The 20118-nt window shown below is 38.8% G+C and overlaps 1 protein-coding gene across 8 annotated transcripts in view; it reads left to right on the plus strand.

The window, feature by feature from the left end:
• The first annotated feature begins 239 nt into the window (after positions 1-239).
• SLIT2 (slit guidance ligand 2) overlaps positions 240-20118 on the plus strand; it is a 277792-nt gene continuing 257913 nt past the window's right edge. For all 8 annotated transcript variants that reach the window (XM_086612336.1, XM_086612332.1, XM_086612337.1 and 5 more), the window contains exons 1-3: positions 240-415; positions 2306-2377; positions 3557-3628. In XM_086612336.1, coding sequence (XP_086468462.1) covers positions 240-415; positions 2306-2377; positions 3557-3628 — 320 coding nt within the window. The remainder of the gene's footprint in view (positions 416-2305; positions 2378-3556; positions 3629-20118) is intronic.

The raw sequence follows: 20118 nt of genomic DNA on the forward strand, positions 1-20118 counted from the left end.
GGAGGGCCCGGGCCCGGGCCCGGCCCCCCTCCCAGCGAAGTTGCCTTCAGCCTCGGATCGGTGCCACCCACCTCACTTTGCCGAGGTTGTTTTCTTAGCTGAGCTTTGGATAGAAAGGACTTCGCTTTCTCCGCACCCTGAAAGTTGCCCGAGCGCTCCCCGCGGCGAGGAGGGTGGCGCGCCCCGCGCCTCCCCGGGGCCGAGGCCGGCGGGCCCCGGCCGGGCGGCAGCGGGCGGTGATGATGTGCGGCTGGGGGAAGCTCACCCTGTCCCTGGGGCTGCTGCTGGCGATGGCGGGCGAGGTGGCGCCGCAGCCCTGCCCGGCGCAGTGCTCCTGCTCGGGGAGCACCGTGGACTGTCACGGGCTGGCGCTGCGCGGCGTCCCGAGGAACATCCCCCGCAACACCGAGAGGCTGTAAGTAACCCAGTCGGCGCGGCGGCGGCGAGCGCCCCTCGGCCCCCGGCGCCCGTCAGGGCTCCCGCCGGCCGGTGGGGCAGAGGTGGCCGCCGGAGCCGGCCCGCTTTTGGGATCCCGACGCCCTTTGGGGGGTTTCCGTTCCCTTCCCCTGCTGCTGGCGGTGCCCGTTTCATGGCGATGCGCGGAGACACGGGAGAGGTGGACGCTGCTCCCAGCTGCTGCCTTTCATCCCGGGAAGCCGCGGTGAGGAGCGCGGTTCCCGCCGCCGCGGGGAGCGGGGGCGGCGGGGCGGGCACCACCGCGGCCCGGGGGGCGCCCCGAGGCGGCGGCGGAGCGGCCTCTCCCCCCGCCGGCGCCCATTTCCCGGTAAACTTCGCTTTTGCGGCTTGCTTTCCCCGAGGCGCTGGGAAAGAGCCGGGCCGCGGCGCCCCGCCGCTCTCCGCGGGCGCGGGCAGGCCCCGGGGCGGGCGGCGGAGCTCCGCGGGCGCGCAGCGCTCACTCCCGCCCCGCCGGCCGCGGTGGCTCCGCGCCGGGGGGCGGGCGGGGCCGCGCTGCCGCCTGCTGCCCTGGCGTGAAGCTGGAGCCCGGCGGGGCTTAGCCCCGGCGCAAGCCCGCAGCTGCCTTTGGGCGAGGGCACGCCGGGGTGTTTTAGCCTCTTTCCCACTCTCACGGCAGTAAGTTGTGCCTTAGCTGTGTTCCTTCCCACCCCCATCCGCTTTTTGAGACCTTTCTTGTGCCCTCCGGCTAGGGTGTTTTATAGTCTTGAGAGAGCGCTAGCGTGTGGTCGGTTATCTGTCGTATCAGGCTGCCTTTCAGGAGGGTCCGAGGAGTGGAAGAGGCGAGCGCATTATTTCGTACTCTCTGATAAGTCATTTAAATGTTGGCCCACGAGTGCGTGTCTTGAGTGATGAATTTCACTCAGGTAGAGAGAGTATCAGGGACAGTGATTTCTGCTGAGACTTGTGCGGTTTATTTGCAGTGGTGTTTTGGCCACTTGTGGTATAAACACCCTCGAAAAACAATGATTTTTTTTCTTTCCCCTAAATACACTGGGAACGAGCTGTAATTGTTAGGGTAGTTTCCATAATAATGGAAAGTAATACCACTTCGTAATGGCTTACCTCAGGAATTGCTAAGTCTGGTTTTGTTTGCAGCGATTGGAATTGAGGGACGTTTGTATCTTGACACCAAAACGTTATGAAAAAAGAGCATGTAACTCCAGTAGAGAAAGTAGTGCTGAAGTATGAACAGAAATGTTAGGGCCTAAATACAGTTTTCTGTTGCTTCTGAATGTGCTTTGTCAGTATAGCTTCCTGGGCAGCAAGTGAAGAGTTTAGTTTTCATAAAATCATGTTTTGCATCACTTACACTCCGACAGTCTTCTGCTTGTTTGAAAGCTCATGTTTGCTGTAGGAAGTTAAGCCCTGTTCTGCCTCTGTAGCAATACTATGAAAGCTGGAAGTTGCTTAAAAATGTCGAAAAGTGTTTCGATTTCAGTCACTTACTTAGTTTTTGTAGCTATCAGTCAACAAATACTGTAGCATATATAGTAGCTTAGGTGGTTTTCTAAAAGCGGTTGCAACCACGTTTAGACAGGCTTTGACTCTTCTGTACTGTTAAAGATAAATGTGAGCTTTATAACGGCAGGCAGAACTGACTTTGTAAGGGTCTCTTATTACCAAGTTTGAAACTACTACTTTCAAGATAAACCTTCGTTCAGTCACTTGGAAATCGGGAACTCGCACAGTGTTAGGCGTAGGAATGGTTTGTTGAGTTGGTTTACATCTCCTAACTTCTGGAAATGCTGTGCCCATTAAAAGAAACAAAACAATTTAAAAATGATTTTTGAATGTTTTAATTTTACTGCTTATAAATTATTCTTCTTAGGGATCTTAATGGAAATAACATCACAAGAATCACCAAGACCGACTTTGCTGGTCTAAGGCACCTTCGAGTTCTGTAAGTTTCCTTTTCTATCACTGGTACCTTTTAGGACTGATGCTATAGTTTGTTATTAAAACCATTGAACTAGTTATCTTTCAGTTTATAAGCTGGATGAGTTATCACTTTTTAACTATTGGGCTTCCGCATCTGAACTTACAGCCCATCTCCCATGTGTTATACGCTGACGTGAATAAGTTAGCAATTGCCTTAAATATAATTTCTTTAAAATTTTGTAATCTCTCTTTAAGATTGTAGAACTTAAGGGTTTAATTTGGCACGTAGCTTACAAGTAAGGGTTGCTAAAATTTGTTGAATAACTGTTGAAGTGACTTCAGTTTAAAGTTAGCAAATTTACAGTTCACACTAAAAATGGGTCCTTAACCTGAAGTATAAGGAAATTCATTAAGAAAAAAAGTTGTACTTTACCGAATTTGAAAACAAGTCTCAGGTGGTGATTATTGCTTTTCTACAGTTTCTGGGCAAAACCGAAATACTTTAACAGTGAATTCGAGGAAGGAATTATTTGGCTTAGTCTTTTTTTTTGGTAAATGCTTTTGTTTGAAGCATTATGAAGCTTTTAAAATTCTGTGGGTTTTTTTTTTAAGAAATAGAACTAATACCAAGTTTAAAGAATTTACTGAAGTGTATTTGTTAAGGCTATTTAATTTGAGCAAGTAGTCATATAAAATCCTTTTCCGTTTCTCTCTGAAACAGAATGTCACGTTGTAGCAATTTTTTTTTTTAAAACAAAACTACTGTTATGGTTACAATCTCTGTGCAATATTTCACTGATGTTTTTTCCCAACACCACCATCCAGTATTTTTGTTTTGTTATTCTCATGTGAGACTAATATTGCCTTCATACTGTTTAACTTTAGTCTTATAACTTTCCGAAGACCAATGGTGCATGTGCGTGTGTGTACACAGTATGTATGTATGTGTGTAACTTCTTAACTTGGGACTCCTAGCGTAAATGAGCAAATGTAATATCTATTCCTGTTTCTTTTAACGAGGGTTATTTTTCCCCCGTTTGGGTATATGAGCCCAAGTAAAGTGTTGATGACAAGGGTCCAGAAGATTAAAGTGGATGTCACTGTTTTAATGAATGTGAGTTTGCCTTTAAATGACTTCTGATAATGCAGCAAGTTATCTTGGAGCTATGAAAACTTATATATAAAAATTTGTGTATTTCAGTCAGCTCATGGAGAACAAGATTAGTACTATCGAGAGAGGAGCATTCCAGGATTTAAAAGAACTGGAGAGGCTGTAAGTATTTTTAATGCTAAATGTATGAGAATTTTTTTTAGTCAAATCAGTTGTGCATTTAGGTACTCAGGCCTCTGTGTGTTTTTTTTTTTTTTTGTTAATTATGTTTTTAAACTTGGGACATCTATCCTTACTGAGACACAAGAGAAGTAAGAAATTCTAAAGCAGTAGGTATGGGACTCGGGTGAGGGGGAGCTTTCATGAGCAGTCCAGATTTGAGTGTAAACTGCAATTGCATTGTAGGAAGTAGCTTGAATACTATCACATATTTTCCCTTGAATACACAAGGACTTTTTCAAACATGGATACACCTAAAAAAGCCTCTTCTCTGAGGTATGGTGTTAGATGTTAGTGTTGCATGTTTTATACAATGTCATGTTGGAAGTAACTGCTAGTTGTAAAGTGTTGTTACATAGTATGAAAGCAGTAGTTGAGTTCTACTCCAGTTTTTATATTATTAAAGCTTTTACAAAGGCTTAGAAAAAATTTGAACTGTTAGCTCTCAAAAATTAATTGGATTTGGACTTAAAAAAAGATGGACTACTGTGAGGAGAGAGGATGGTTGAGAGGTTCTTGTCTGGTGAAGCTGAAGCGCAAACACCTGCTCGGTTGCAGTAGGACATATTAAATAAGTAATTCCCAAACTGGTATAGCTTTTTAAAATGGTTAATTAACTTTCAGTATACGCCTTCTTATTTTATTGCATTTCCTCAAATTAAAATAATTTTTAAATATATTTTACAACTTAGGACATCCGACTCATTAAAAGTAATATGCAGATTGTTGGATACAGTTTCAGTTTGGAGCTAGGAAAGTCTAAAAACGCCACTGTATTAATGTATGTTCATGTAGAACTTTAGAGTAGTGTCTTCATTATTAGGCATCTTAATTGCGAAATTTTCGTTATATCACCATTTCTTTAGGCAAGTCTCTGCGGTCTTGTTTATTTTATTTTGCTGCTGCTTTAACTTCGTAAAGGTATTTCTAATTCACTCCATTGAAAAGCAGCGTTGACCTAAACATTCTGTTTGTCTTGCTATAGTTGTGCTCAGTATCCACAGCTACTGTTTGTTTAAAACAAGAAAAAAAAAAAAACCAAACCATAAACCATTATGGTTTGGTTGATCATATAGTCAAAGCTATGGAGGAGACTTAGTAACCGCCAGTGTAATTATGATATTTCTATAATAGTTGAAATATCATGTAGTTGAGGTAATTACCTATTTTTTCAAATAAACCAAAGTAACTTTTTGATCTAAATATTGAAAGTGCTGTTGTATAGTGCAGCCTTTTTGAATAAATTTTAATGAGGTTAATTGCTCTTAGAAATGCATAGTCAGATTTTTTCAAAGTTGTATTAAAACACTTAATGCAATGCTTTTTTACAATGTGTTTTAAACTTTGTACAAAGTATAGCTTCTCTTGCTGAGGGATATACTGGAATAATATATACATATTCCTAAATTTGGTTTATAGGATCTAGCTAAAAAAATTAAACAGCACTGTAGTTCATGTTGCAAAAGTAAGTACACATACATGAAACATTAATAAACATCAAAAGATCCACACTTTCACTATGAATGTGGTTTGACTCTGAGACACTAAATACTTGCTAAATTTTAAGAGTGTCTAGTCCACTTTATTTCTTGATTATGCTGAAGATCCTGCTATGTGGTTTATTAACAATGTTTCAAAAATTATTTTAACTTATGTCATAATTTCGAGGTATTTAATGGTAAGGTTTCTGGAAATACAGAATTGCAATACTAAGAAAAAAAAATGAACTTCAGTAGTTAAAACTTACCTGTCTGTGTTGGCATTTTACTGTTACATTCTCTGTTTTTTTTCCTTTGGTTTTCTCTTGATGAATCTGTAAAATCTTTGGAAAACAAGAGATATTTTCCAGTTATGTAAAATACTAGTTCTGAAGAGAAATTCTGGTAACTCACGGGTTATTTTTGTTCACCCTTCCACAGGAGAACTATGACATTTGAAAGTTTAGTTGTTTAGACCTACGAAGTTAGATTCTGTTTTGTCTTCAGAATTATTTTGCATTTGCTCCAGTACTTGTCAGTTTCTTTAATTTGCTGGAATCCAGTCAGTGTTAGGTGTGTGGGTGACTTGTAATTTGAATATATATGCAGGATGTCTTTAAACCGCCCCAGCTGTTGGCTAAGAGCAAATATTTCATATTTGTGAGGAAAAGCTGAGAAAATTCCTCTTGTTTACAACTGCCAAGTCCATCTGATGAAGGCACATTGTTATCTGACAGCCAATTCATCTCGTTGGGATTCTGAAATTCAAAACGATTTCTCAGGAAACTTGTGGATACGTCCTTCAAGTATTTTCTTTTATACATTGAATAGCAAGCACTTTAAAGCTTTTTTGTTTTTTCAGTGCATAAGTGTAGGATGTCACATTTCCACTGTAAGTGTAATCTGCCAAGCTACTGTCAAAGAATACCTGATGCAGTCGTTTTAGCATGCCAATGGAAAGTATAAGCGATCTTGAACCTTACTGCAACTTAAATGAACTCAATTTGGTTTATAAGATTGTTTACATGTAATATTTCTTTTGTTGGGATATCTTATGCTAGTATAATTGGGCTGAATTTTAAAATATGCTTCCTGTTGTTCAGTACTCTTTTTAATGTGAAGAACAGATTTTCACAGTAGTTTCCCTTTGGGGGGAAAAAGCCACCTCTCTAGTTTAGTGGAGCTCTGGGGTTTTTGTTTTTGAACGGGAATTTCAGTTACAAAATCTTTTCTTTTTATAGCAGTTACTCTGATATCCGAGGAACTGTTTGGTTGATCCGTGAGTTACTGATCATGAATATTCATTTGTAGACCTTATAATGCAAAACTACATAAAATATGATTTGATTAAATCTATGTATACCTCTCTCGGGTGGTATACGTGTTTTTCCTGTAGTTTGTTTAAGCAACAACAAATCTCTAGGACAGTAGGTATATGTAGTAGTATGTACACAAAGCTATTTAGACCTAATAAACTCCATAACAGGAATTTGTGTCACACCAGCATAACTGTAGAAGTGCAATGGAAACCAAAACCACAATAAGTACTGCCGTAACAAGCGATTATTACTACAGCAACTCTGCTGTAATTTTTAAGTAAAAATGTTCAGTTAGCAATAAGTGGTCGTATAGTAGTGCCTACTACATAAGAACTCGGAGGGAAAACAGGATGAAAACTAGCAGCTTACTTAGATAAGTTTTAGTTTGTGGAAACTTTAGTTGCTAGAGTGACCCTGGTGAAGCTGAAGGTGATTTTGCTACAAGCCTTTTAGTTGGGTACTGTGCTGAAAAGTCTTCAGTCCAAAAGTGGTTATACACCACAGTGCTCACTTAGTTATAATCTCTGGCAGTCTTGTCTAAAGGCTCAGCTCTTAAGGGGATACTAGCTCTGGTCCAAACCAATTTCGTACAACACCGCCTCAGCTAGTAAGTCTGCCATGAATATGGCTTTCTTCACAGCCTGTATCTTGAATGGCTGAATCACATGGTCTGTTGTGTTGTGTAGATGTTCTGTCTGCTGAAAAAAACCACTTTGAACTTTGATATGTACAGCCTGTTTTTCAATCAATGGGACAGGCTGTCAGGAAGTAATGTCAAAACCTCTTGAGTTAATTACAATCTTGACTGTCCTGTGTTTAACATCTGCAAGACTTTCTATTCTAACTAGTAACCTGTACGGTAAGCTCATGTTCATGTGAGTAGGGTCTGTATGGCCGTTCAGTACATGACAGGTCTCAAAGAAAAGATTGGGACCTGACCTGTTATGTTGTCTGAACCTCTCTTACATAGACCACAGTCATGTATCAGTGGTAGGTTTCAGTATGCTTCATGGCAGGAAGGCACAAAGGGTCAAGGTGTGGAGAATTTCCACAACATTTAAGAATTTCCAGGGACTGCTGAGTATTATGGGAAACAAAACCTTTTTGAAATTATTCCTTATGAAAAAGTGAAATTGAGCGCTTGTTTCTTCTTTCCTTATAAAGCTGTCATCTTGGGTGTGATGTTTATAATCATTTGAAATAGTCTCTTAGGAAAACAAGATGAAGATAAACTAAAAACCTCTACTTTTTGAGTAATTAACACTATTATTAGACACAGCTTTAAAAATGACTTTTAAAAAGTAGTCAATTGTTATCCTCAAGACCATCTTCTCTTGTGGTGTTACAGCTACTGCTCAAAGTATCCCAGTGTTTTTACAAGCTGTTGTCATCTGGAGGGGAAGTGTAGTATTTGGTTGAAGACAGCTGCTGTAGACTCTTGAACCAGTTCTATTATAAGCTACTTAAGTCTAAAATTTCCTTACAGTTCTTTGTACCCCAGAAATACAAAGTAATCAGGTTTTAAGGGCTAAATATACTCTTCACTTGTTTATGTAGCAGAGCAGTTACCTTTTCATTTAGGAAAAAGATTTTTGGCTGATAGGAGCATTGGTTTTAATCGTAGTTTTTCTATTTCTAGTAGTTGAGATGACAACTACGATCATTCTAAGACTATGCTAAACATCTGAAAGATGTCAGGATAGGAAGAGTTTACAGCAATCATTTGAAAACTACCCACATTTTTCTTCCTGTATCAGTGAATAATCCATTGAGGCAGCAGTATGCCCCTAAAATGCTAATTTGGAGTCTGATTCTGCAGACATTTGCCACGTGAATAACTTGGTTTGCATGAGTAGTCCCACTGATTACTCTTGTGAGAAAGGTTACTTGTGTGGCCTGAAAAGTTTCCAGGCCAAGGCTCTGCACTTTGATACTTGAAATTAATAGATTTTTTTCTAGAATGTCCATTTATTATCTTAATAGTTCTAAAGTGCTATCTGTGTAGACTTAAAAATACAAACTAACAAAAAAAACCCCACAAACAAAAAACCCCAAACCCCACAAAGCCCATTTCTGCTGAAAAGTAGTGTGTAGGTAAAACGTTACTTTCAGAGGCTCTAGAACAACGGCAGCTCTGTGGTAGTATCTGAGGTAAATATTTATCCCCCCCCATACCTCCCCCCAGAAAAAGCCCCCCTGAGCTACACGGTGTGAGTAAGCTGAAATCGAGTTCAAGAAAAGAATGCTGTAAGGGTTGAACTTCAAGTTGGTACTTGAAATAGCTTTTAAACTGAAAGCTATCTATGTTGTATTTTCATGCTTCTTACAATGTATTACTGAATGATGGAGAAAAATATTTCAAGAATTAAATGTTTTGTTACAGTTCCTGCATTTTTCTATATTTTTACAACACAATTTTAAAATAACCGACTGAGGCATTTTCTGTACTTGTTATTTATTGGGGCTCCATCTCCACAAGTACATTAAAACAAGTTACTAAAACTTAAGATTAAGAGAGCATTTACTTAGGAGTGTACTTACGAGTGTGTGACTGAGTACTGCTGAAAATTATTGAAGTTTTGTTTATGATGTGGATGAACAACTTGAGACTTAAATACATGTCACAGCACAGAAGGAAAAGTGTATTTCAATGACTGTTTCAAGGAAAAGGTTTTTCTATGTAGTAAACAAACTGAAGTACTACTTGGATTTCTTTCTGGATATAAATCTGTGTGTGAAACTGCTGTGTCTGCAGCTTCTTCAGCAAAAGCTTAATTATAACCTCAATACATAGAAGTCAGTCTTGTCAAAGATATTAAATGGGATTCAGTATAATGAAGTGGGGTTTAGCTGTATTTCGCCATGTTTGGGCTTTAACCTAGTCTCATAAATGTGGTAAAATATTAAGCTGTTATCCGGTTTTGAAATTATAAAACAAAAACTCGCTTATGAGTTACCATAATCTCTGAATGTATGGTGTTTTACAGAACATCTCATCTTACAAAGGCATGCATAGCAGGATGGACTAAGAAACAAAGTATTCCGTCTAGGATAAAAACAAATACAGCTTTTCTTGGGCAATACTGCCCACCGGGCCTGGGCAATTATCAAGGGAATTAGCAACTGTGTCAAAATAGACTAGATAAACTAGGACTGTTCTTTTTCTCTAGCCTAGGAAAGGGCCATGCTATATTATGTGTATGTTCTTTCTTAGGGTGCAGCCTTACTGTATCACTGAGGGGATAAAACGTGCTTTCCAGAAATTAAAATAAACCTATGTGCTAACTCTTTATTATGTATTGATGTGTGGCATGAGACTGCAGTTTTATTCTAATTATTTGACTAGCTTTATCCATAAAATATAAATTCCCAGTAGGAAAACAGTAACTTTTAAAAAAGGAGTATCAGGATTTTCTATGATTCTTTAAATGTGAGTTGCGTCAATAGATTAATCCCAGAATAATTAGTTTTGGTCTGAACTTTTTCTTTCCGGATTTTGAATCTCTAGTAGAATATAGGCCTTTCAGTTGCAGAAAAGAAGTGTTAAAAACCCCAGATTTCAATTCTGCGGAGCTACATGATCAAAGTTCAGGAGGAGACTTCTGGAAAAAGTGCCAAATGTTGTCTATTTTTGTGATGCAGTTTTGTGGTTTTAACTGAAGCAAAATCTGTTGTTGTTTTTTTTTTTTTTTTAGTTTACAGAGGATTAAATGTGAAGTTTAAAGGCTAATGTGGAATTTTAGAAGCCCTGGTGAAAAATGCTATTTTAGCAGTGGAGTCACCGCTATTGTTCCAGGAATCGTTTTATCACTATCATAGCTAAAAGAACAGCCAATAAATGAACAATATTTCATTTTGTTGTGCTTGACTATATGCAGTCTTATGCAAGCAGCTTTTTTTGGCAGTAAGACTTTGTATTATATAGTATGGAAGTTGTACTGAGCTCTTAGAATGAGTTCTTAGCTCGTTAGCTAGAAGTTAGTCTCCAATCTCTTTTCTCAATGAATCCTGGTCTTCATTTTGATGTGCAAGCTCATTACTGAGCCTGAGAATCAATTTTTCAGTTGAGGTGCATTCTGAACAGCTTCTGCAGCCAGGAAGGTCTAGGTTGGACTGCCTACAACCTGAGGTGCTAAGGCATGTGCTTGTTTTTTTAAGGCTGCTTGATGTTTTGATTTTTCTCCCCCTTAAAGCATTGATACATAATCGCCTGTCTGGTGTCAGACTGAATATATAAGCATTTGAAGGGTTAATACCTTCACGCATGTGTGATAGGTAGCGGAAGAATAATGAGTTCAGGTAGAGAATACGTTTTGAACAGCCCTGAAGGGGGTGAACGGTTATTCCTTGTTAATCACGGATGTGAAAAATCCTTCTCTTGGCTAATCCTACATAGTTTAAGGGCAATGCGTAGCGCATTCCTCATCTTAGAACAAGGAGGAGACCACGAAGCCTGCGGTGCTAATAACTTACCAAAGGAACGTGAGACCATCTTACACAAATTGTACTGGGGCACCTGTATTATAGTTTAAATAAAAACTCCAATAAAAAATACTACACTAATCTGTATTAGCAGACTTTTGTCAAAACAACTTCAAATACCTTCTCTAAAAATGCCTGTTAAATCAGAAATAGACAAAGGCTATCTTTGAAGACAGTATTTAAAAAGATGCAGTGTTCTAATGGAATTTTAAAAAATCAGATTATAGCTGCATTTTGATTGCAGAATACTACAAAATGTTTGATAAAACTTTATGTTCAAGAGCAACGTTGTTCTTTTAAAGCCTTGTAAATGTTTGCTATTATTTTTAGTATATTTTATTCATCTGAGTGTCTTTTCTCATGGGACTCCTTTTATAGGTCTAGAAGTCAAATTGCAGTGAGAAGTCCTGTTTGCTCTTTGCAGACCTTTTTACAAATTCCAGGGCAGGGAGGCTGTTTATTTTTCCCACATCTGTTTTGTGCTCATCCTTTGTGACACTATTTGCTGGATGCTCTTCTTTCTCGCTTCCTCTGAAATGGGCAATTTGCACTGTTGCAAAATGTTTAAACCGAATCTGATTCTACAGAACTATTGTCTCAACGTTTTTGTTTCAAATAGTGTTTTGTGTTCAGAAACTCTTTTAAATTGATGCTGTAGACCACTGATATTAAACTTAAGCTATATATTTCAGTCTTCCTCTGTAAATATTATATTTATCTGTTGCAGAGCCAGTTCAATATGTTTTGTTTTAAAAAATAGATTTAATGTTAGATGGCCGCAGGTGAAAGTTGAGTTGTCATTAGATTTTAATATAGCATATTTCAAAGAGCATCTAAGATGCTCCTTATTTTAACTGCAGAAGCCACACATCTATCTGGAATTTTACAATTGAACTCCAAACTGTATGAGAGATCTGGCTGCATGGCTGCCACTTCAGTGACTCATACTGTTATATTACCTCGTTTACTCTGAAGAGTCTGGTTGAAACTTCATCAGAAGAAATGTTTTATTTTCCTTCATAGTATGGAGTGCACTGTGCTGGCTTGTCTTTAACAATAGTCTAGACTGATAATCAAATACAATGTGGCAAAGTCTCCCTTAATTTTTTTTAAGACATACCTGCCTTTCTGACTTTGGCAGAATGCCTGGACAGGTGCTACAGAAAAATACTTGAGTGAAGACTTAACTGTGGTAACTTGGTGCCAGAAAGATAGTTACAAGCCTATCTAGACTATGTGCAGGCCCTTCTTGCCTTTCTAAACAATCTGTCCAAACTCGAGCTAAATTCCATCTATTAGATCAACTTCCCCTCCTGTCTTTATTTGCCTTTTTTTTTTTTCCCCTTGGAAGTAATCCCAGATGTTGTCAAAGATCATCCTTGCTTCATCTGATACTTGATTCTGTATTACTTTTTTGAGGTTTTACAACTTCTGTTTCCTCCTTTGTGGTATATTTTATAGAATAAAATCCAACGAATTAGCCTCACAGGATTGTGGAGGTTTGAAGGACCCTCTATAGGCTGTCTAGTCTCACACCACTGATTAATACAAGGTCAATCAGAGCAGGTGACTGAGGGCAGTTTCCAGTTGGGTTTTGAATGTCTCCAATGATGGAGAATCTACAGCCTCTCTGGGCAACCTGTTCCAGTATCTGACCACCTTCACAGTCAAAGACTTAAGTTTAAATGTAATTTCCTGTATTTTGATTTGTGCCTGTTGCTTCTTGTCCTTATGGACCTCTGAGAAGAATCTGGCTCAGTCTTTCTTGAGAAGGAAGGACATCACTTATGTATACACATGGTGTTAGTTATATACGTTGGGATCCTTCTGAGCCTACTCCCCAGGCTAAACAATCTCAGCTTTCTCAACCTCTTCTGCTGTGACAGGTGCTTCAATCTGTCTGCTTAATCATCTTTGTGACCGTTCTCTGGACTTGCTTCAGTATCTCCATGTCTCTTGTAGTGGAGAGTCCAGCTCTGGGCACAGCTCTCCAGATGTCTCACCAGTGCTGAGCAGAGGAGAAGGATCACTTGACCTGCTGGCAATGCTTTTCCTAATACAGCCCAGGATGCTGTTGGCCTTTGCTGCAAGGGCACATTACTGACTCCAGTTTAACTTCTTGTTCTCCAGGACCCCAGGCCTTTCTCTGTAAAGCTGACTTCCAATGGTGGTTCTCTAGTGTGTGCTGGTGCGTGAGGTTGTTTGTCCCCTGGTTCAGGACTTTGCATTTCCCTTTTGTTGAGGTTCATGAGGTTTGTTTTTGACTGATTCTCCAGCCTGTCCAGGTGGTTCTGACTGGCAGTGCACTCTCTTAGTGCATCAGTCATTCCTCCTAGTTTTGTATCATCTGCAAACATACTGAGGGTGCACTCTGTCTGATTTTCCAGGTTGTGGCTGAAGATATTGAACAGTACTGGCTCTGGTACTGACCCTGGAGTACACCACTAGTGACTGTTCTCTAGCTGGACTTTGTACCACCAGTCACAGCCCTTTGAACTTGTCACTTCAGACAATTTTCAGGCCATCTCCACTTTTGTAGCCTGTCCTTCATCAGTTTGTCTATGAGGACAACTGTTATGAGAGACAATGCCAGAAGCTTTACTGTGGTTGAAATAAACAACATCCAGTGCCTACTCCTCATCTGCTGAGTTCTTTATTCATTGTAGAAGGCTATCAGGCTGGTCAAGCATGATTTCCCTGCTGTAAATCCATGCTGACTACTCCTTGTTGTAGTTTTGTCCTTTTTGTGTCTAGAAAGAGCTTCTGTTTTGCTCTATCACCTTCCCAGGCATTGAGGTGAGGCTGCCCAGGCTGTAGTTTCCTGGCTTTTGCTTTGTTTTTCACACTTTTTTTAAATGCCATAGGCAGAATTAATAAGAGTAATGACCAGAAGTTTATAGACGTATCCTTTCTGTTTAAACAGTGAGGAGTACAGAGTCTTTCAGATAACAACAGCCTTAGTTTTTCTTTTCTTCTTAGCAAAAAAAAGCAGCCCAAACACAACTAAACAAAGAGCTTGTCCTAGATTTGCTTATATTGGAAAACCTCTTCAAATAATTAATGGAGTATAGACTTCTGATTCCCTGTGCAAAATAGTGTTCTGCATAATGTATGGAGAATTGATTAGGGTAGGAGAGGAATGTGGTAACTTTGGAGTTGACATCAACCCTGCATGAGAAGAGAATGAAGGACAGAAAGTACTTCCAGGTCCAAGTAGTGTACACTAGTACAATGTAGTACTATAGTTTGTAAAGTAATTTTCCCCACTTTCTACATAAGAAAGAAACTGGGTTTGCAGTAGTGTCTATGTCCTGCTTCCTTTTAGGATTTTTTTTTTTTTTGCTAAAACAAATATCTAACTGGCTTTTGATATTAAACTAACAGGTATTTATCTTAGCTAGTTACTATTTAGCCTGGAAAATGGAGCTGTGATTAAATGCTTCTTGACCTGGGGAAAAATTTGACTTATGCATCCAAATGCTGTTAGATCAGCCTTGAACTTCTCAGATTCCAGTTTTTATTCATGTGATCGGTAAATTTGATATTGCTAGGTTTAATGAGATTATAAGTAGTTTCACTAGAGACGAGAAGATATTTGCAGAGAATTCTTAATGGAAAAGCTGGCACAATCTTTTGCTTAGTTCTTGGGCCTTCTTCTCACTTAATGATATGTTCATGCAAGTCACATTCACAGATAGCAGTTGCCAGATGTGTTGAAGTTCAGTAGATTGAGGCTTTGGACATGGATGCACAAAAGTTCTTTGCCTCTGGCAGATGTAGCAACAGGTTTTTTGTAGAAAAGTAATAAGGCTTGCCTTCCTTGCAGATGTAAACCTAAGTCAAGCTCTATTTAAGGCTCTCTGGTGAGGAAATAGTCATCACTTATTCTGATGTCTGTTATTTTGACCCTGTATATCTCAGGTCAGGTTTTTAGGATGTAACTGTTAAACCAGTCCATGGAGATTATTTGGGTGCTGTACACTAGCTTTCTGTTTTAAGATACTTGGATAATTTTGTAGGTTGATTCTGTATTTTGTGAGCTCATAAAGCCTCAACAGATATTAGACCTTCACAGCAGAGGCATATCCCTACATCTGTTGGAACTACTTGAGGAGCCTGGTGGGCTCTGTCACTGTGAGTAGAAAGAGCTGTTGCATGAACACTCAGCGGTTTCTTTATTGACATGTCCTTTCATTTAAAATTGAAACTTGGTGAAAAAACCTTCGTGTGCTTTTGAAGTTCATGCATATTTTTCAAATGAGCTTCAGTGTTGCATGATATTTTTAAATGGGTGTGATAATGTCTTCTGCTGACAAATGGAAGGTGTACTTCTTTGAGTACAATTTCTAAGCTCTACAGTACTGTGTGTTACAATGGTGCATATTGTGTATTTACTTCTGTCAGCTAACTTCGAAGGAGTGTAAAGTAATGACTTCTGCTATCATGAACTTTGTGTGAGTTGGAAGCCTTCTATCCTTCTTCCTGAAGCACTAGTGGTAGAATAAAATGCGTCTGTGCCTTGTATTTAGAGCCTTGGAAGGCTCTCTTTCTCTGTGCACCCAACGGGATAGACTGTTTCTAATTAAAGAGTACAGCTGATTTATAATTTACTTGGAACAGCTCTTAACTTCAATCAATTCTCAAGTTGTCTTTGAGGGCTTCCTGTTATTTTAGGGGGACCTATGTCTAGAATTGCACCTGATTGAACTAAAACCTACTGGAAGATGACGTGCGGGGGGGAAAAAATAACAGCCTTCCAGTACTTGGGAGGTGGTCGTCAAGAAGCTCAAGCCAGACTCATCACTGTGGTGAGACAAGCAGCATAAATTGAATTGAGAGGTTATGACTGGATATAAGGGCAAAACTTCTTCACTATGAGGGCAGTCAAGCACTGGAACAACTCAGTTACCCAAAGGGTGTGCAGGCTCATACAGCTTCTCTGGCTGTATGTAGCTGATTACAATGGGATCAGAAGCAAGTTACAGTGAAGGTTGTAACAAGTCTGGGAAACAAATACAGACCTACTCATGAATTACAGCAATTGCAGATGATTACATTGCAGACAGTGTAATTAAGATTTTTATTTTTTTCTCCCTTCCTTCACATGCATGGTTGATACTGGATCAGTTATTAGGACATGAAAACTTGAGAGAGAAATCAGAATGGATTGGTGGCATGGCCAGACTTCAGTGAGTTAGGATCCGTGTCACTGGGAGTGTAATGTGCTCTCCTGGCAGTTTACTCTGCCTCTGTCATCCTGTACATATCCTTTGACTGCATGCAGAAGACAAAATGCGGATATGGACCCATTTCTGCAAAGCTAGCCTGTTTTCTAGGGCCAGTAACTCAAATCAAGCCAATTTTTTTTTGGCTTCACAGTGTAACCTATTGCTTGTCTGTACCTACTTTTTATCTGCCTATTGGTACTGAACTTCCTTTGAAGAGTATTTTCACCTGCCTATCTGTCAAAGATTTTCCTTCTTTGTCCTGAAACTGATCCTTCTGTATACTTCTTCCATCACATTACTTTGAAGATGCTTTTCTAGTTTTTACTGTGTTTAGAAGACTCAGCTCTGGGAGCTTTACACTGAAGTATTTAAAATGCTTTGTGTGCTTTAGGTAGTATGTGGACTTTGCTTGAATTCATCATCAGGAGCTCAAAAATTTATCTGTGCCAGTCCATCAGTTTGTCCAATCTCTTTCTAAAGATGCATTCAGTAACAGAAGAAAAAGTAGTAATATATATTTTAATTGAAACTGTGCCTCAGTTTTGTTAAATTGAAATAATTGTATGATGTTGGACCCTCATCCATTTATTTCCCTTTACTACCAAGGAACTTTACAGTCCTAGGTATTGCAAGGTTAGAAGAAATTCTCCAGTACGTTTTCTGTTACTTACGTCACTAACACTTCATCTCTTCTGAGCTTTCTGCCTTTGCTTGAGAAACACAAATTTTTCTAGCTCAGTTGGGAAACTGAACGGTAGCAGTATGGAATATTTCATCACTGTTTCTTCAGTGCTTCACCTTGAGCTTCATGCCAGTTCTGGGAGAGCAGTTCAGTTGATGCAACTGAAATTTGTCTTCTCACGTTGTCCCAGGGGAAATGCTGTCTGCTAGCTAGCTGCAGTGAGGTCTCTGCCAACACACATCAAAAGAAAATGTGGTGGTGTTTTTCTAGTCATTTTTACTCTGCAGTAGCTGTAGTTCTTGGCAATCTGTAGTCCTGGATTCTGTGATCCACCTGTGCTTACCTCAGGTTTCAGCTCTGGGGAGGAAGGGGATCATGCCTGTCTCACTCTTGTTCCATTATATCAAAATTAAGCATGATGTTACCGGCAAACATGGAAACGTTGGAGAACCATATAAGCTAGTGAACTGTTTTAAAATAGGAATGTTTCCTGGACTCCTTTTGTGGTTCTATGTCAAAGATTGAAAACTCTTCATAGTGACTGTTGAACTGGAAGCTGTTAGGTACTGTGATATTCCAGATTTGCCCTGTGTGTTTTTTCACATTCACTTACATGTGAATTCATAGCATTTTTTTGAACAGAACTATCTATTATAGTCTTGGGAAAATCATTTCAGTGAAGTCCAGTTCATAAAAATTTTCTTGTAGGAAACTTAAGAACAGCAAATCATCTGTTATAGCTTGTTAGATGTAAAGAATAGCTGAAGCCTCTGAAGTATAAGGGCGTATTGCCCATTATTGCCTTCATGAAAATTAGTAATGTTTGATATTCTTATGCACAAGTGATAAGGAATGGTGAGATTTTTGGTAGAGAAAGCTTAATTCTAAAAGAAGTTCTAGTAAGTGGGATGAAATTATTCAAAGCAGAAGTTACAAAATACAGGATACATTAAAGATCAGTAATTCATTTAACTTGTGTGTTCTCTCAGTTCACTCAGTGCTCAAAGAACAAATGTTTTAATTTTGTGAAAGGCAAAGTAAAAATGTAGGTTGAAACAGTGATTCTAAGTGCCAAGCTCACTTGGTAGAAATTGTTGAGTAATGAGGGTAGTACTATTTATTGTTAGGTTAATTAATGAACTTGATTTATTGTCTATAACTTAGATTTTAAACTCTGTTCAGTGGCACGTGCATCAGAATGTTAACAGTATACTCAGTTGTGTGGGCCATGTGAAGTATAGATGACAGCAGAAACTCGTGATTGAAAGTATTAAGTGGTGGTATAGAAAGTTACGTACAAATATTTCACCTATGAAGTATCGTTCTAAATTGATGCTGTGTGTCCTAAGACTGTCGTTGCATTTAGTGAAAGACAGCCTGCCTGAAGAACTCTATCATCAGTTAATATTGTCTCATTATACTATAGTGCCTTTTTTGTATTATACAGAACTTCTACAAAAATACAGATACTGAGTGATTTCATTGCCCCTTCAGTTACAGCTCACCATTGTTGTCTAGTATCTGAACCTAATACAGTCCTTAAAAAGTATCAACAGAATTTTTTGTCATGAATAGCTTGTGATTAGAGATTGACTTTCCAGAGTTTTTTTCTTGCATCTTTTCCCATGTACTTTTTGAGCTGTAAGTATGGACTTAGAGGTTAAAGTTTGAACTATGTATTTAGCAAAGAGAAGGGATGAATGAATTTTATTTCATTTCTTTTTATTTAACCATTTTTTCAGGTTCAGTGTCTAAGAATCCAATTTTCATGTTGTTCTTTTTTCTGATCACAAATGTAACTGTTATTTTGAAACGATTTTCTTCCTACTACTACAGTTTTTTGGTCTTAATATATACTTTTATATATAAATTTAGTATAGATAAGAAAATGTCTGTTTTTAAATTACCTTATTTTGAAAACACAGTAGATCCGCAAACACTAAAAAAACCCACTCGTTTTTATGTGGGTAAGGTTTTCTTGTAAGCAATGTTTAAATCAGAAATCTTCCACTATTCATTAACTTCTTTATAGCTCTGTCTTTCTTTTATATTGAAAACTTTCCTTCTACTGATTTGGAAATATGACTTGCAAGATCGTGATTCAGATTTTTTTGTTGTTGATGGTTTAAGCACTTTTTTCTATTTCTTAAATTGCATCTTCAGTTGTCTCACTTATCACAGTACTGTAGTCCTTCCTTTTCAGGATCTTTTTCTTTTGTTCTAAATTATCTTTTAATCTTCTGAATGTGTGATGTAAATTTCTTCTGTGTAAGGAAGTTAGAATTTCTGGTGCTTGACTAACAAAAAGGAATCTGACATTAAAACTGGAGAATTATGGGTATCTAGATTTCAAAGCTGACTGCTTGCTTATAGTTTTAAATGTGCGAGTGAACCTGTGGGTATGTAAGAATATTTCTCAGATTATTTTGTTCTCATCAGTAGTCACACTGAACTTTAAGGGAGCAGTAAGTGAACTAAACCATGGAGCTGTGTGAAACTGGATCTTGAGTGTGTAATTGTGTGTGTCTATATGGAAAAACCTTTAAATTGGAAAGACCTTTAGATGGAACAATGTTTATGAAAAATGAGCCCTGGGAGTCTAAACAGGCTTAATTGTTTGAATTCAGCCCTAAGACTAACAAACAAGAAATTCTGAAGCTTTTTGAAATTCTAAAACTTAATTTTGCAAAACTGCTGTCCAGTATCTTTTTTTCACCTTGTATAATGTCTTGGTAGCAGTCTATTGACATATGTAATGTAACTACTGTAAGGATAAAATAAATATCAGATAATACTGTGCAATCTGTTGTCCAGGAATGCCTTGATTTATTGTATTGAGAAGCACTGCGTATTGCAAACTGGGACTTGTGATGAGGTTGAGACAAAACAGGTTTTTTCAGTATGTTATTTTGCTTGAATGGCAAGCGGCATGTGTGGTGCATTGCTTAAAAACCAATAAAAACCTGTTTTGAGCTTGAGTTCTTGACTCTACAACTATATGCTCCAGGGCTGTCACTTAGACACATTAGAAAGAGTAATCTGCATTGTATGTTTAAAAAAAGGTCATGAAGATAGAATGTTTGTCTTGGCTAGTTGTTCTGTTGCTTGTGGCTATAATATGGTGGGCTTTGAACTTGGCACCTCAAACGGAGCGGTGTTTTGACCCTGGTCAGCATGTTCAGTGAGAAATTTCATAGACAAATGGATACCTTCCAGAATCCTGTTGCAGTCTTTCTTTTGTACT

Source organism: Tauraco erythrolophus, chromosome 5 (assembly GCF_009769465.1).
Source record: "Tauraco erythrolophus isolate bTauEry1 chromosome 5, bTauEry1.pri, whole genome shotgun sequence".
Lineage (NCBI taxonomy): Eukaryota > Metazoa > Chordata > Aves > Musophagiformes > Musophagidae > Tauraco > Tauraco erythrolophus.